The sequence below is a fragment of the Peromyscus maniculatus genome, chromosome 15 (assembly GCF_049852395.1).
Source record: "Peromyscus maniculatus bairdii isolate BWxNUB_F1_BW_parent chromosome 15, HU_Pman_BW_mat_3.1, whole genome shotgun sequence".
NCBI classification, from domain to species: Eukaryota; Metazoa; Chordata; class Mammalia; order Rodentia; family Cricetidae; genus Peromyscus; species Peromyscus maniculatus.
The window spans coordinates 76771437-76789946 of record NC_134866.1 but is presented as its reverse complement, the minus strand read 5'-3'; the positions used below and the strand labels follow the sequence as shown (position 1 = coordinate 76789946).

The 18510-nt window shown below is 43.6% G+C and overlaps 1 protein-coding gene across 3 annotated transcripts in view; it reads left to right on the top strand.

Moving 5' to 3' along the window:
- Arhgef28 (Rho guanine nucleotide exchange factor 28) overlaps positions 1-18510 on the top strand; it is a 313627-nt gene that overhangs the window by 260340 nt on the left and 34777 nt on the right. For all 3 annotated transcript variants that reach the window (XM_076552103.1, XM_016004227.3, XM_006985761.4), the window contains 7 exons: positions 2823-3001; positions 4012-4103; positions 5282-5464; positions 7496-7627; positions 10781-10881; positions 13609-13647; positions 13746-13793. In XM_076552103.1, the coding sequence (XP_076408218.1) occupies positions 2823-3001; positions 4012-4103; positions 5282-5464; positions 7496-7627; positions 10781-10881; positions 13609-13647; positions 13746-13793 (774 nt within the window). The remainder of the gene's footprint in view (positions 1-2822; positions 3002-4011; positions 4104-5281; positions 5465-7495; positions 7628-10780; positions 10882-13608; positions 13648-13745; positions 13794-18510) is intronic.

The window sequence follows — 18510 nt, the reverse complement described above, 5'->3', positions numbered from 1 at the left end:
CTCTCTTGAATATTAAAGAAGGCAATTTCAACATTGAAACAGTAGAAAAGACAGCATGAACATGCCCACCTATAAGTTTAAATTTAAAATGTGAAGCAAGCTTAAGATCTTTTTGCCCCTGTGGGATCACTAGCTGATAGAGCCAGCACCAGTGGAGATGGGGTAGCAGTTGGACTGGAGATAGACTGTAGCTGAAGTTTTCTCTGGTCATGCCCAGCCCCATGGACCCCACAGCCACTTATAAAATAATCACTCAGAAGTTTATATTAATTAAAACTGCTTGGCCATTAGCTCAGGCCTACCACTGACTAGCTCTTACATTTAAACTCAGCTCATTTTTGTTAATCTCGCCACGTGTTCTGTGGCTTTACATGTATGCCATTACATGCTTCTTTCTGGACAGTAGGCTGGCGTCTCCTGACTCAGCCTTCCTCCTTCCCAGAATTCTCCTTGTCTGCTTATCCCACCTATACTTCCTGCCTAGCTACTGGCCAATCAGCGTTTTATTTATCAACCAACCACAGCAACATATTCACAGCATACAGAACACCCCACAGCAACAGACAGCCTCTCCTTCCCCCCTTCCCCTCTATCCGAGGCCTTCGATTCCAGATGTCTGTAGAGATTGAGCAGGGATGTAAATGAGTGAAGTCAACAGTGAGTATGATGAAGACAGTGGAAAGCAGTGGGGACTGTCTTCAGTTAGTGAGCACATGTCCAGGGTCAAGGTGAGTCATGCTTAGTGACCAGTGTTTCTAAATTAAGTGAGAATATGGTCCAGGTTAGCCAGTATTCTGTTTCTACCACACACCCCCAACTCTATAGTATTTCTAAAAGGTGGAGACTTCTACTCACAAATGTTGCTAGCCTTAAGAAATGGCTTTAAAATGCTACAGCACAGCAAACTGTCCTGGCAGGCAGACTGCATTAGGCCCCTGCACCATCGGTGTGTGACCTCTGTCCCCAAAGCTGATGTGTTGCCTTCGTTCCTGGGGATGTTGAATCTTGTTTTCCACCAGTGTTTGTGCAGTTAATATGAATAGTGACAAGCTTGCCCTTGATGCCTTCTGGTTGGTAGGAATTTAATTAACGTTCCTTTCTACTCTTTATTTATTCTTCACTTTTGAACGATCTTGCCACCACCTCCCTTCCTCTGGAACACTAACCAACTAATAATAATTTCACATTCTTCCATATCAAGCAACTCAAACTCACCTTGCATTTTTACATATATACATTCAGAAGAAGCCAAAACATAGATCTCTAATACAAAAAAAGGGGATCTTAATAATGCTTAGATAGAGGACCTCTCTCATTACAGAGGGGATTCAAGATCTGCTTTAAAACTGATTTAGCCTCCATTTCCAGAGGCCAAGCATGGGACTGGGTTGACCAGTAGTCTATTCCATCATGATCTATTTTTTTCCCCCAGACTGTTCTGAAAAACATGAAAAGCACTCCAGAGATGCCTTGGCCAATAACTCCAGATGTGGCATAGATATGTAATACTGGAAAGACAGGCAAGCCAGTGCCAGGAAATCAGTAGGGGAGAATATAGAATGGCAAAGTCTGGATAAAGTCTTACCTCAGTCCACAAGGAAGAACAAAACTACATGCTGTAGCTGGCTCTCTAAACAGTGGTGGGAGCCACAGACCAAAGCAGATTCCATCCCCCACATCCTTCTTATCCTGCAGACATTCTTCTGGCCTTCTTTCAACCATGGCTCTTGAGCCAGGTGTGGGGCTATTGAGGTCTCATCTGTGAGGCCCCAAGGCATAGCACAGAGTCTTTGAGAGGCCACAGTGAATGCTGGCAGAAGTTATTTTGTTCTACCTTGGACACCAACTCTTAGACTGTCTTCCAGTTTCCCTCAGATGGAATTATGTTAAATCCAGTTCTGCAGACATTGATTGCATGCCTCTTCTATGCAAGGCTATGTGTCTGGCAGATGAAGATGATTTAGAGCCAGCCCTGCTCACCCAGTGTTCATCTGGTTGGTGAGGAGGAGCCACTTATGGGTAGAGCTGCAGCAGTTCTGGGGCTGAGATCTGGAGCAGAAGGGGTTGGTGATGCCTAGGGACTTTCAGGTCACGTCTGCCCATTTCTACATTGTACTTGATGACCTATCTCCTTATTTCCCAGGGTTCTGTTTTCATCACTGTCTTGCAATTATTTCTAAATCCAGTGGGCTCTAGCTTCTCATCCTTCACAAGCACCTTTTTAATACCTTCTTCCTCGACCACAGTAGTTTATCATATTTTTTTCTTCACCCTTCTGATCTCTTTAAAATTACCCTTTTAAACTATCAATCTTTAAAAATATTTACTTATTTTTTAAAATATGTATGTCTCTGTATAGGTATGCATATGTGAGTGCAGAGGCTCAAAGAAGCATCATATCCCCCTGGAGCTAGAGTTACAGGTGGTTTTGAGCCACCCAGTGTGGGTGCTGGGAACCGAACTCAGGTCCTCTGTAGAAAGGAGTATTTGCTCTTAATCACTGAGCCATCTTTCCTGTCTCTAAACTGACATCCGTAAGGATAATTCTTCCCCCAAGTCCTCATTCTCCATCTGCTTTGGGGTGTGATTAAGAAATGTCCCCCACAAGCTGAGGTGTTGAGTCGTGTGTCTCCAGTTGATGGTGTCAAACATCATCGTAGCCAAGGCAGAGCTACTGTGATACCCTTTCCCCTCTCCATTGGAGAACTTCTTCTGATGTCTTCTGAAAGGATGACGAGTGGGGGAGAAGGCGCCTGGGTTCCATGTGACTCTTGGTTTAGAGACACTATGGTTTCACCCGTGCATCCTCTTTACTCTCACAGGACCAGAAGCCTTCGGTGATTTCGCTTCAGAAGCTTATTGCTAGAGAAGTTGCTAATGAGGAGAGAGGCATGTTTCTGATCAGCGCGTCCTCTGCTGGTCCGGAGATGTACGAGATCCACACCAATTCCAAGGAGGAAAGAAACAACTGGATGAGGCGGATCCAGCAGGCCGTGGAAAGGTAACCTCGCTGATGTTCCTCTGCGGGAAGTCCTTGTTCCGTCTGGGAATGTGTTCTAACCATGTCTCCCCTGCATGGAAACTTTGCCTCAGCCAGAATTGCCTGCTCCCTGACCTTTGCCCTCGCCTGCCGTAGCATGTCACCTGCAGCTCTGTCCTCTACACACCTCCCTGTGTGCCGTGCCTTCCCACTCTGCCTGCGTGCTTTTGCTGTGGCTCCTGCCTGCTCACCCGTTTCACGAAGACCTCTTCCGTCCAGGTGTTCTCTGTTGTACCTGAAATGCTGTCACACCCACTTTCTAAGGCATCTAGTGTCCGTGGTTGTGATGTTTTAGATGCAGGTAGTATGTGTTCCCTTAGATTGGAAGCTCCCTGTGAGCAGGGACCCTGTCTTCTGTCTCTCTGTGTGCCCGAGGAACCATTCAAATAAATGGCTGGTGAATCTCAATGTTCTCAGTCAACATCCTGCTTGTCACTTGTGCAAGGGTAGTTTTGATAAATGAGGGGCGAGGGTGGGAGGGATAATTCTTACCGGTAATTTGATTAGTTGGATGAGCTTGGCATAAGTTGCTCTCCCTTCTACCATACCAACCCAGTACGGAAGCCTACCATCTGTCCCACAAACCTTCCACTATCAAGAGGGGTTCCTTAATGGTTTAAACCCCCAAATTTTGTCATCTTAGTTGCACTTGGTGACATAATGTCACTGTTGTTGCTGCTGGTGGTGGTGGTGATAGTGGTGGAGGAGGGGGTTGGGGTTGGAATATTTTAATCATCCTGTAGAGCGGACTTTGAAACTATGTTGTAACGGGTGCGTACTCAAGGAAACGAATCTTTTGAAAAAGAGGAACAATGAATTCTCTTCATGCTGAATTTTTTATTTTTATTTTTTTTTATTTTTATTTTTTTGCCTTTGTGGCTAGTTCTCTTGCCAAGTTCCCATGTTTTTCTAATAAGCTTAGAGATCCTTGGAACTGGCTTCAGTGACGCCTTGACTGTTGTCTTTTAAAGTTGTCCAGAGGAAGAAGGAGGGGGGACCAGTGAGTCTGATGAAGAGAGACGGAAGGCTGAAGCCCGCGTGGCCAAAATTCAGCAATGTCAAGGTATGGCACGTGCAGGTGGCTCTGACCCCCGAGGCCTGTGTTCTTGAGTGGTGGGAAGTTCCTGAAGTCATGAGTGGTGGTGAGGACAATGATTAACTGTGTGCACCTGAGGTCCACATTGCCCGCCCTCCACCTCTTAAAATCACCCATCCATAGACAAGGTACAAGTGACTAAGATACCCATGCACATACACATAGCACATGTGAAACAATAATTGTGGCCACGGGGTTCTGGTGAACACTGGAGTGTCCACCATGTCAGGCTTCTGTGATTAGACAAGAGTTCAACAAGAAGGCCATCGAGGGCCCTGGGAAGTCAAGAAATACGTTTATCTCACCAGTTCTCAACTCCAGGCCTTACGTCACCTAGGGAGTTGATTAAAAATTTGCTGTCTGGCTGGGCGGTGGTGGCACACACCTTTAACCCCAGCACTAGGGAGGCAGAGCCAGGTGGATCTTTGTGAGTTTGAGGCCAGCCTGGTCTACAGAGTGAGTTCTAGGACAGCCAGGGCTACACAGAGAAACCCTGTCTCAAACAAACAAACAAACATACAAACAAACAAACAAACAAACAAACAAACAAACAAAAAATTGCTCTCTGCTTCTCAACTCCCTTAACCAACTGAAGCAGGGACTCTCTGGAGTTGATGCTAGTTAAGGTCTCTAGGTTCTAAGACTCCTGTAACACATTGAAGTCCAGGGGAAATTGGTGCATGCAAAGATGAGTTTTAGAAACAGAACCATAAACTAGCTTGGGCTCTGGCCAAGACAGACACTGACGACTGAGGCTTCTCAGCCCTGCCCTGTTCACCCTAGGAGCCGTCACCCCTTGAAGAGAGGGCTGCCTCAGCTCTCTTTGTTGAGCTGGGTATTCAGTCTTAATAGAAGGCTGTCCACAAAGAATAGCTTTGCGAGGTTTTATGGAATTTGGAGATTGGGAAAAGTACATTTATTTATCAAGTGCAGTGGATGATGGGAGAGATGTTAAGTCACTGGCAAGAGGTCACAGTCACTCAGTGAAGGCATCAGAATTTGAATCTGAGTCTCACCCACCCAACGGAAGTGTTGGGTCTGACTGCTTACTAAATCATGGTGTCTTTTTCTCCTAACTTGATTTTCATATGACTTTTGTAGCCATGCTGTAAATTATCTCGCTTACGGTGACTGTTATTCCACAGAAATACTCAGTAACCAAGACCAACAAATTTGCACGTACTTGGAAGAAAAGCTGCATATCTACGCTGAACTTGGGGAACTGAGTGGCTTTGAGGACGTCCACCTAGAACCCCACCTGCTTATCAAGCCTGACCCTGGAGAGCCTCCCCAAGCAGCTTCCCTGCTGGCCGCTGCCCTGAGAGAAGGCAGGTTGCTCTGGAAATGATTTCGTTTGACAGACTCAGAACATGTTTATTGGGTGCCTGCTCCGTGTCACATATGGTGGCCTTGGTGCTGAGGGTGCAGCAGAATGCAACGGAATACTTATTCTCCTAGAAACCGTGTTCCAGAAATGTCAAAGTATAAAGAAATGCATATGTCAGATTGTGAGGTGATATGTAGAAAAAGAAGCAGAATAAAGGAAGTGGAGCATTACAGAGTTATAGAGAGGGGTGAATCTTATTTACATGGGGGTGTCCTGGACCGTTGGTCATGGAAGCAGAATAGTAGACAGATTGGGGGCATGTTTGGGAAATAAAGCAAAGGACGATGACAGGCACCCATGATGCCCCGCTCACATAGCAAAGCCTTAGTGGACCAAATCACCTGCTCTTTTGCTTAGCCAGTGCCTTCTACTTTCTTCCCTAATGAGGGAGTGGAAGCCCATTGGCCTTTGTTCTTTTGGCTTACCACGTGATGAAGGAGCTAGGATGCACTCATGGGCCTGCTCAGGGGGAACCCAGAGCAGTGGAGGCACCCTATAGGCCACGTAGGCTGCAGATGAGAATCCACCCTGGGTCAAGGATCCATACCTGATAGCAGCTGAACAGGGCTTCTCATTGGAGTGAGGACATCATTGTCTCAAGAAAGACAGTTGAGTGCACACTTTGGAAAGCCCCTTTGCTCTGCTGGACTGCTGTTTGCCTCTCCTTGTCTTCCTGAATCCCACCCATCCTCCCAGGGCTGCTCAGTTTCCAACCTTTAGGAACTTCTTCCTGGTCCCACTGGGGACTGTTGCTCTCCTGCGCCTCCGTGTGGCCAGAGCTGTAAGTGTCTCCTTCGCTCTTCTCTTGCAAATCTCCCATATAACCATAGCCCCAGGATAATAGATGTGCAGTGAGTAGTTTTCTGACCCGAATGTGGTCAAGATGTGGTGAGGATGCTTGAGAAATAATTACAAGGTCCTAGAAATAGTAATAGTCCACATGCTAGCCGAGACTCCTTTATGCAAGTAAACATGCCTCCTTTTTTGGCCTGGTAGTTCCCAAAAGGACTAGAGCACAGATGGGAATGTGTATTATTTAAAGCAAGTTTGAAGAAACACTCTTTTGAGGAACAGCTAGTATTTCTTAGTAACAGCGTTAAAAATCCTAGTACCTAGTAGTGCATTCATATTAATTGAATTACAGGGAGGTTTTCAGTATACTAATTTACTGAAAGTTGCGTTTGAGATATTTTATACAATAGGTTTTTTTTTTTAAACTGTGTTAAATTCTCTATGCAAAGGGATGCTGTTGTCAGTTGGTATAGACTGCAGGGTTCTATAATTTTTCTGGAAGGGGGCAGCTCTTTGCAGGCCACACCCTTTGGGGGATATATTTGTATGTGTTTATGTGCATGCATTTATACAACCTCTAGTACTATGAAAGCAGGCTGGACATGATGCACTTGGTACAGTTCTTGCTGAACATGTATCAAGCCCTGGGTTTGGTTATTGCATCATATAAGCCAGTCATGATGGCACATGCCTGGAGTCCCAGCACCTAAGAGGAAAGGCAGGAGAGCAAGAGTTCAAGATTACCCTCAGCTACATAGCTGTTTGGGACCAGCCTGGACTACACGAGGCCCTATTTCAGAAAAAAGAAAAGAAAAGAAAGAAAGAGAAAAATAGGACAAAATTTTAGTTCTTTGGGCTACATAACATCAGTTGCTGGCAAATATGATTTATCAACTTTGGGCCAATCACAGTATTTAACCATTCTGATGCAACAGATTGTCACCTGCAGATTTCATGCTGAAGAGCCACGTGACAGAGTTACAATCAAATTAATTAATTAATTCACAAAACCAACTCATAATGTTTTAAGTAAACTTACAGTTTTGCGTTGAGCTTTATTCATGGTAATCTGGGGCGCATGCCGCCCACCTGGTGCAGCTTGGACACATGTGGTAGACTAAACCGTCTCTCTATATATATATTTATTGTTTACATTTAGTTTTGTTTTTCTCCTTCTTAGCTGAGAGTCTCCAAGTTGCGGTAAAGGCTTCAAAGATAGGTGATGGAAGCCAGGCATCTGAGGAAGGTTCGGGAGGAGCTGTCCTGACTGATACGCTCAGCTCACACGATGTACCGGCATCACCAACTGCTTGTAAGTGACAGTGCCAGCCTCGGCCGTGAGCCTGAGCACAGCCGGACACACACAGTGGCCACACAAAAGGAAAGCATTAACTGCCTAATTTCAAGGGAACTTAATGTGTTTTTTGTAATTAGGGGAGAAAAAATCTTGAGAATAATCATGCTGGCCATTGATAGATATTTTATGTGACTATTAATGACACTTGTATTACAGAGACAGAGTCTTATGTTGGTGGGGTATTCCTTCTCTTCCCAGCTGAGCATTGCATCATCCCCAGATCATACCCTGCCTCAGTTTTTATGACTTCTTGAATGGATTTTTGAAAGGATTTTCAACCCCTTTAAAGGATCTCTGCAATCCATTAAGAAAAGTTTTCAGGCATACTATTATGGGCATCAGCTAAGCAATCATAGCTCAGGAAGCTAGAAAGAACCCCTCCCACCTCCTGCAGACCCACATGTGAAGTGTGAGGTTTGGTGGTATTATTAGAGACACAATGGCCAAACAGTTCTTTTTTGGGTTTTGTGGTACCAGTGTTATTAACCCATTGGCCTCAACATGCTGGCAAGAGCCTACCACTGAGCCACACCCCCAAGCCTCCCAGAGAGTCCTCTTCCATCGGAATAGATTCTGTGTTGTGAGCAGCCTAGGCTGATCTCATAGTTGTGATCCTCCTGCCTCAGGAGTGTTGAGCTGACAGGTGGACACCATCATATCCCGTTGTTGATACATTTAAACTTGAGAGGTAAAGAAAGAGATTAGCAATGTCTCGGAGCCTAACTATGCTGTTTTATATATAGTTTTCAGCTAAATACTGAATTCCATAGAGAACTCAAAGCAAGAACACAAAGAGTATATTTTTCCATCATGTAAAGATGGTAAAAACTTTACCCCAAAAGAAATGATATGCAGATAAAATGTCTGTAATGGTTATTTTTTTCTTTTGACAAGATCCCATGTGGCTCTCACATTGGCCTCAAATTTACTATTGTAGTTGAGAATGGCCTCAAATTCCTGATTCTCAAAAGTGCTAGGATTATAGGTATGTGTGACCACACCCTCTCTTTTTTAGAATTTCTTTAACAAATCCTTTGGTTCAGTAGAAAGTCTAGAAGCAGTATAACTTTTTAATCTATACATTTTTGTTGTTGTTTTATCACAAGCACCTAAAATTACTCCCCTCTCAAATTCTGCTTTATCTAATCCTGGCTTTCTATTTTCAGAATGTGCACATATGTTTTTCATTTTGAACAGCTAGATTCATCAGGGGAGTTGTACCGCTCTGGGTGATTTCCTTTAGAAGAGCCTCATTATGCCATTGAGGAAGTCCTCTCTAAAAATACTGAGGGTCTGCTGCTGCTGCTCTCAGCCCCGCCCCAGGGACAGCTGGGAGGCTCCACTGCGCTTCTGCAGCTGTTTGGAGCACTTGGCGGGTCCTCTCCTCTCTTCAGGCAGGGCAGTGAAGGGTCTCCCCATCAGAATCTACATCTCCCAAGGTTTGGGAGCCTTCTAAAGGGACACCCCTTTGCTAGAACCGGTGCAGCCTGTCTGTCCTCAGGGTCAGGCAGGCAGAGGAGGCATGGGGTGAACCCTGTATACCAGAGGCCATGTAGTTTGGGCCTGGATTGGAGCATGGTGCTCCGAGGAGGAGTTTGATCTCTTTATACAGCTGGTAAGGGTGGAAAGTTACCCCTCACTGAAGGCCTGGGACTGAGAGGAGTCCTGCAGTGGGCTTTGGAGAGGCTCTTTGTGAAGCAAGCCCATATCAGTCAGAGGTTACAGGCCAAGCGAAGCCCCGTTTTTACTCATCAATATATTTTACCAAAGGGGACGATTATAATCTACTTTGTAGAATGGTGGGTCCAGCCTCCGGAGAGTCTGTTGCCCGGCCTGAAGCTGAATCTGGGGGCATAGAAGCTGAGTGAAGCTCCAGTGTTCTACCTCTACGGGGCTCCACATCGGCTTCCTCCAACCTTTAACTGTTAATGTGAATGTGTGGAAAGGGGGTGAGAAAGACTTGATTGGGAAAAATCACTATAAACTGTCCTTCCGTCACGGTGTAAGCATTGGCCAGCCTGGACACAGTGACCGTGGGTTTCAACTGATTTATTTGAAATGGTTTCCACTCAAACAGAAAACTCTGGTTTAGAGGAGTCCTTTGGAATCCTTCACAACTGTCATTTTCCAAAGATAATACAAGTGATTTTGTTCATTTAAACCTTGTTAGAAATGCAAGTGCATAATGACATCATATTTAAAAGGAAAAAAAAAACTTTTACAAAAACCATCACAAAATGAATATTTGGATCAGGGTCCTGATCAGACGTTGTTTGCTCCTATGAAGTATATGTGTGTGGCCTGGCTTTGAAGAGCCGGGTTTGAATCAGTAAGAGGTGAACGTAGTCTAAGTTTTAACTGAGTTCACATCCTCCGTAAATAAATAATGAAATCCTGCCGACTGAGGTTTCATGGGTGAATGTAAATTTGCATTTTGTACTTAACACCTCTGGACCAGTTTCTGTGTTTTCGTGGGTTAAATGTACAGTATTTACAGTGTTAAAGCTTAACGTGGGGAACGTGAGAAGAGCTTGAAATGACGAGAAACTGGGGCAGGCTCTCGGTTTTAATGACTCTGCAGCCGTAAGGCATTAGCCACCTCCAGCCTTCTTAGAACAATCTCCCTGTCGCCTCTGGACCCTCCTTCTAGACTTTGTCCGTCAGCTGCTCTTGCACTGGCCACGGGGGAGCCTTGTACGGACCTAGGTCTGCCAAGAGACCTTGCTTTTGCTCCACCAGGCGCGCGCCTGTTTGAAATGTCTCCTTTCCGGGGAGGCTTTGCCCTGCGAAATGAAAGTGAGGTGTAGACTCGGTTCCACAAACAGCACACGGACGCATCAGCCCAAGAAAGAAGCGCAAAATTAAAAAGTGATAAAGGATACGGCTTGGCTTGGTATTCCTTAGCCTGTAAGCTCCATGAGGGCAGGGACCTGGGCTCGCTGCGCCTGTCTCTAGCGCCCCCTGTAGGAGCACTCGGAATGTATTGCCCTGTGATGTTTCTTTTTACTTTTTTCGAAGTTGTGCGTCAGTTGTGCGCAGAAGAACCCCATTGGCTGGCTGATGTTTGACGTTGTCCTTTTTGTTTCTGTCTCAATGGTGCGCTTCCAGCACTAGTCACAGAAGGGACAGAAGGAAGCGGCTGTTGGGATGTGGATCCCGGGCTCCAGGGTGTGGTAACGGACTTGGCGGTCTCTGATGCAGGGGAGAAGGTATTGTTCATTGCTAACCAATTTGTTAGTAACCAGGGCCCATTGCTTTGTCTATATATTGTAGCTTCAGCCATCAGGCAGTGAGTGGATTGAAAATACTTTTTTTCTGAATTGTTTCTGATTCGTTTAAATATCTATATTGAAGCTTTCTAACCTATTCTTTAAATGTTCATGTTCTTTCTATATCATGTAGGTGTTAAAAAAACTGAAAAGTTATTAAAAAAAAACAAACAAAAAACAAAAGCTTGAAAATCCTCCAGTGTACATGTGTGTCTGCGCTCTCTGACTTCCCGGCCTGCTTTCCGCTCTGCCAACCTCTGCTTTTCCTCACTGCTTTTGGCAACTCTTTGGCTGAAAGGCGGCCCCGGACACTGGGATGCCGCACCACTAGATGGCGCCATGGGAGCTGAACTCATTTCCACCTCGGGCCGGTCTTGCTTCTGTCCTGTATCAAGACCCTCCTCCACTCTTCACCCATATCCCACCTTCCTTTCGCAGACTCTGAATTCACATAGCCACACTTGGCTTGTGGCAAGGTGTTCCCAAATGCTGCTCTTGCTCTGACTCTTGAAATATGTAGGCTGCAACTCTCTCTGTAGAAATGGCATGCATCTAGCTTCCTATTACCTTCAAGTGTATGCTTTTCATAAGCAGGGGAGGAAATAGCACTGGGATTCTGGGAGGTGGGGAGTCGGTTGGAGAGTTTTTGCTTTGTCCAGCATTGATTTTAACTCCATTACCAAGTATCGATGTGAATCAACGTGAGAATGTGGCACATGTATATCAGAGATGCAACATCATACCGTTCATGGTTTCCAGATAGGTGACATAGGCCAGAACCAAGTCTGGCTTACAGAATTTCACAGAAACATCAGCTCAGATTTAGCATTCGTTTGCAAAGTTCAGAGGCCCAAGTTAATGTGTGAATGCAGACTTTTACTCTGCTTATTCTGGTTGTAAGCTTTTAAACTTGCTTGTCTTACAATGCGCCTCCTTCTCCATGAAGGCTGAACTGTGTAGCTTTCAATTGCTCCTAAGATTTTAGGGAGGAAAAGAGAGTTTGCCAGTGGCAGATTAATTCTGCCTAGAAAGTGGGTTGGCTCCTCTCCGTGACTCAGTCACAGGAGGGTAAGTGAGATGGTGTGTCCGGGTTTCTTTCTCTTAACCTCTGGAGCAGCTGACCCTTTATAAGGCCTTTTGAAATAAACTGAGATATAGGAGTGGGTCACTTGGCTAAAACTCCAAGCAAGCATGTAATGGATGTCTTAGCATTAGTGTCCTTAGTAAGATAAGGTTAAAACAAATTTCTGAAAGAATTAAAAACAATAACCCGAGGGTAGGAAGTCTCCTGCCCAATGAGCAACTGTAGTTATTCAGTACAACCACCAGGTGGCAGGTGAACTCCATTAAAAAGATGATACCCACTTTTCTGTCTACCCCCAAACCCAGTGGTTCCAGCTGTGAGTAACCAACTTAACCCAGTTTAGCATAATCCAACTCATTTCTACTTCGTTATAGAGGATAATATTATAAATATTATGTCATGTTTACCACAAAAGCAGTGAATAGGCAAAGATGGGCAAGAAGAACAGCAAGAACTCACCACCAAACTGGAATCCTGGTGTCTTCCAGACAGTGGGGCAGAGTTCTGCAGCCCTGACATGTCATCTCCCCCTTCAGTCTTGTCCTTTCCCTGTTAGAGGGGCTGCTAGGCGACAAAATCTTTAACTGGCACTATGGAGAAAAGGAGACTGGGCTAGCCCATTGCTTGATTAAGCTCAGTGACTCACTCAGCAACAAAACGAAAGCTATTTGAGGACATCCCCATGGCTGACTGTCTTTAGAGCGTAAAATGGCATGTGCTCAGACAAACGCAAGCACCCTCCAGGAAACTGTAGGCTCTCGGAGGACAGGGAAACGGATGATTTCCCATTTCGTAAACTGTGGAGTTTGTAGTATTGACTGCTCTTTACTTATTGAAGAGAAATGTGGGCAAATATCACTTGCAGTCCTTGACTTGTTGAGTGTCTCTTCCATGCGAGGCACCATTCTTAGGTTTACAGATATAATACTCAATGCACAAAGCCTTACTGTTCATCGGTGTACTAATGAGAGAAGACAGACAATAAATAAACAAGTGCTTACTGCAATTAACTGGAAGCTCCCAGTATCTGCATGTTCCCTAATGCTCAGTGGTGTGAACGAGGCAAAGCCCGAGGCATAGGCTCCATCCCCAAAGAGAAGATGGCCAGCCTCCTGTGGCTTCATTCATGGTTTTTTTGGGCTGGGTTGGTAATTCATTGATGATCTGGAGGACCCTAATTGTTTTCCCTGGGGCTGTCTCTTTGTAACGTGGACATCATGGTTCTCCAACATTGAGATTGGGACCTTGAAGCCCTGTGATGTTCCACGGCTTCCAGAGAGCCATGTGGTAGCAGCCTGTCCCTAGGGATGAGTCAAGGGTTTGCTGAGTCTCGTCACTGTCATCTATGCCATTATAAGGGATGGTTGGGTACAAGTTGTCACACATCTCTCACCACGAGTTCGAATGAGTAAGACCTACAAGGTCAAGGGGCTGTTTAATTCTCCAGGCGTTTCTTCCTAGAAGAGACAGGCACTGTAGCTGAGGTAAGGGCGTTTAGAGTGGGAAACTCATATATTAGGAGAACGTGATAGCTTTCAAAAGTTGCGTGGCTGTTCATTTTCTCATGTTTTTATGTATTTTAGGGGGAATATAGAAGTTTTCCAGGTTCCTCACAATCAGAGGTAAGCTTCACATGCTGTAAACATACCCCATCCTTTCTCAATTTGTTGCTAAGGGAGGTTTTCAAGAATTTAACACATCCAATCCTTTTTCCCCCCAGATTATACAAGCCATACAGAACTTAACCCGCCTCCTCTATAGCCTTCAGGTAATGACTCTTCAGTAACCTTGACCTTGTGAATGTTTCTTTTAATGTACCCTGATGACCCAGACCTTAGAAATTAGAACATGGGAAAGGCCATAAGTGATCTTAGAAAAATGCCACCCCCTGAGGTGTAAATTTGCCAGACCAGTTGAGTTCACCTGGTTTTGCAATCAGGAGGGAACCCAGCACCGCCACATTTTACCCCCTTCTTCTCAGAAACTGTAAACCGGTTCCTGTCGCTCCAGAGAGAGAGCGATGAATCTGCTTGGGCCTAACACAATGAAATGCTTAGGTGAGTGCGGCCTGACTTCACATTTGCTGCTGAAAACTGAAATTCTCACCTGAACTTGCGCTGTTTCCACATGTGGCCTTCAGCCTTTGTGACGAGCAGTGAAATGATTTGCACGCTCCTTCGCGCTTTGGTTTGCTCATCACTCAGTATTGATTGGGTGTCCTTTCTGCACTGGGCCCCTGTGTGAAAGAATCAGCTCACAAAAGCGAAGGGGCCAAAAAGCCTCCTGCTAATCACTTGTTACCTTTGAAGGAAGGCATAAAAATCACCCTTGTGTTGTGGGTTAGAAGACTGTAGGGTCCATCCCTCAGGGGATGCTCCCTAAAGTGTACCCACAGTGCTTTGTGTCATGATTAGAAAATTTTAATGCTGTTAAGGCAATAGTTACAGTGTAGACATTTTTGAGAATAAAAATAAAGTGCCTTGTGGTTCTAAAGAGAGAATTGCTGTTGCCATGCTAATTAAAGAAACAAAACTAATAAGACATTAGTTACCATGTTGTGTGTATCCCTGCAGAATTTAGAGAGTTTCATGTTACTCACCGGCATCCCCCGTCTTTCTGTGGCAGCAATGACCCTACAGTGTGACTGTTAATGTGTGTGTAGTATTCGGGTCTATAGAATTTATTCAGTTCCAATTATTTATACTTGTGTTATTAATAGCACAAAATGTCACCCTCCTCGTATTCTAATATCTTTAACCATATTTGAATGTCTCCGTAGGCTAAGTCACTCTAGATACCTTTCTGGGATTTTATTAAACTGCCAAAATTAATCAATCATATCTTTTTTCTTTCTCTTTTTCCTTCCTTCCTCAATTTAAAAATGGAGCAAGATATCAGATTACTTTATTTGTGCAAACTTATTATGAAGACAAAACACATTCCCTCAATTTTTCATTAGTCTTTCATAGTTCATATTTTATACCAAAGGACTGTTACAGGAAAACTAGGTCTAAATTTGGAGTAGAAAACATGAAGCCCTGGCTGCATTTGATGTTTTCTTGCTTACATTTTGATGATAACAAATCTCTCTCTTGACCGCTGTTGGTCTCATGTCCATTCTTGTCTCAGTCCCAGTCCAGTCCCGTTTCAGTGATTAGAGCTTTGGATTACACCTGAGGATATGGCAACACTAGTTCCTCTTAGCACTTTCCTATATAATGTGCACATTTTATGAAGTTGTTAGATCACTTTGTCCAGTTTTCTACCGTCTCCCAAGGCCATTCGATTAAAATGGCATTGCATTCGTGAATTAAATGGAAGGAATTTGTGCTTCTGCATCGATCAGGTCCCTTGTGTAAGAACAGGGTCAGTTGCCTCTTATTTTGGGTTGTGCAGGAAGCTTTATAATTGTCTTCATACAGGTACTACTATATACATTTTAAAACATATGTTCATGCTTCTCCACTTATGGTTGTTGATACAAACGATACTTGTTTTATTATCAGCCAACTCATTTACTGTAGCTTCTGTTTTAATACAATTTCCATGGATTTACTGGAATGTTTCGGGCAGAAAATATGAAAAAAAATAGTACTATGACTATTCTTCAATAATTATATCAATTGCATTTTCTTGGCTTATTGCTTTCTTGCTTATTGATAGATACAGAGGTATCTCGACTTTTTGACACGGTGGCATAGCACTGTCACCTAAGAATGTATTGGGCTGCATTCATAGCTCTCTGGAGACATATGTGGCACCCAGGGCACAGGTTGGCTCTGCCTCCATCTGAAAATACGTTAACCAACAGTGGTAACAGTAAGCTTCTTGTCTTATTCATATTATGCGAGGATGCCTTTACTGTCTTAGGAATGGTAGGTATGACGTAGATCATCTAGGAGGTCCATTTATCAGGTGAAACAAATAGGCTTCCTTTTAGATGTCTGCTGGGCAGCTTTGGCCTGAGAACGTACATTAAATTCTCAAGGGCTGGAGACATTGGCCATCCTGACTTGTGCTGCCTGAATAAACTATGTAGGGTCCTTTTATTGTTGTTCTCTGAATACAGCCCTACGTGTATCTCTGGTTCAGAAGAATTCAGCAGCCTATTGACCTCAGTTCTGCAATATGTTAAGTCAGTGGTTCTCAACCTTTGGGTTGTGACCCCTTGGTGGGGCAGTTGGACAACCTGAGACCACTGGAAAACACAAATATTTACATTATGATTCATAACAGTAGCAAAATTAGAGTTATGAAGTAACAACGAAAAGAATTTTATGGTTGGGGGTCACCACAGCATGAGGAACTGTATTACAGGGTCGCAGCATTAGGAAGGTTGAGAACCACTGTGTTAAGTTGAATCCAAATGGGAAATATCAATGCTGCCAGTAGATCCCCTTCATCTAACTGAAGCTCTTGAGCTGGTCTTGGGCTATGGAGTGTGAAGCATTTCCGTTTTGTGGCATGGTTCTCTTCTTAGGAGCTGAACTCTACCCCATTTCCGAAACATGAAAATGACAGCTGGTCCCTATAGAAGAGCTGGAGAAGTACAGACAGGCTGAAAAAGGAAAGGACGCAGATGATTCTGCCCCAGTGAGCGGAATAAGAGTGAATTAAGAATTCCTAGACATAAATGTAACTTTAAGATTGTAAATCAATATCCAGTCTTCAAATATGTTTGTGAGAGGGAAGAGAATAGCCTATCCCAATCTCACACAGGCATGATAAATGCTTTATAGTCGCACTGAGATATCCTGATTGTAGTCCTGACACAAGAGCTAATGCCTATCAGTTTTGACATGCAAACTATTGGAGTTTGTTTGCTTTATACTACCAATACCCTCAGGGTCTATTGGTGTTGAGTGGTGGTAGCCTCTACAGCGTGCTTTCCGGCCAGCAGAATGCCAGTGCTTTGTCAATGCTAATTGTCCCTTATTTAAAGGCTACCATGGTTAGTACCCTGTCTCCATGATGACCGTCCTTCTTATAAGAGTAAAAGTAAAGTCATTTCACAAGAGTGACTATGAATTTTTTTCAAATTTTTGAATTTAAAAATGCAAATTTTATTGCAAAAGGCCCTAGTGAAGACATTTTTTTTGAGTCTTATTCCAAAGTAAGTATGAATTTAGAATACCTAAGTTCATTAAGTTTCAGAAGTAGAGGAAAGCGCTGATCTCACAAAAAAAACTGATGGTCAGAATTCCTTTTTCCCAGGGTGTATGTTACCTGGACAATTTAAAAATATCTTAGGAAGGAAAACTTTGAACTTATCCTTAGGATGGTAATGACGTCTCATTTGGAGTCAAGCTATACACACATACGCAGTGTGTTTCTTCACAATTGGTTCCTTCTCTACTTCTCTGCACTTTAAATGGGAACTTTTAAAATTAAAAGCTTCTGAGGGCATTCACAGTAGGTTTTCGTTGTTGTTGTTGTTGTTGTTTTGGTTTCAGTAGCATCTTTCCAAGTCCTGGTAATTATTTCCTGTGATGTTGCCAAGCTTTTCATAGGGAGATACTAGAGTTCAAAACAACTTTTTTTTTTAAATTTTTTTTTTTAATGTTTGGTCATGTCTACTGGGATTTAGAGGATCTATTTTCCTCTAACCATTGCAGCCTCCTGTTAACAATCTAGTAAACAATGACTTTAAGCTTGGATTTTTTTTTTTTGTATGACCTTCTTGATCTAATGCAGAAAGCTTGCAGGAGGGAAACCAGCTCTGCCCACTTCCATAGCTCCTAAAACACGGCATTAACTGTGATTCTCGGGCATTATGTTATAAAAAGGCCATTGGCCAAAAGTCTCCAAATAGTTGACTTTTATTTTTATGTCTTCATGAAAGCAATATATAAAGCTCAAATAATTTCTGGTTTGGGACTCAAATAAAGGATACTACTGTGTTTATATAGATTCTTAAATTCCCACAAATGATTGACGAGGGACCTCAGAAGGAGAAGGAGAATAGAAGAGGAATTCAGTCTTGTGAATTTACACACTAAATTTTTACCCAAAGGACTGACTTAAATACAACCCAACAACCAACAGCCAATCACTTCTCCAAAAGCAGGGATAAGAACAATCAACCCTCTGTAGCCGTGAGTTTTTCATCCTTGGATTTAACCCACCTTGGACCGAAAAGATGGAAAAATCAATTCCAGAAAATTCAGGAAAGCAGTGTGCTTTCAACCCTTTCCGTGTGGATGAAGTGACGTGTAGACGGCATATTAGATCTTACAAGCGATCCTGTGGCAACTTCAAGAGTTTGAGTGGCAGGATATGGGTGGGTCATGTCTCATTACTAAGCCCTTTCAAATAAGGACTTGAGCATCAACAGGTTGGGCATCCACTGGACTCATCAAACCAAACTCTCTTAGATACCAAATGCCAATGATACTGATTGTATGTATTATTTCTTTCCTGTATAATCCCCAAGTCATACCATTAGGAAATGTAGACAAACCTATTTGAAAGCTCAAAGTGTCTTT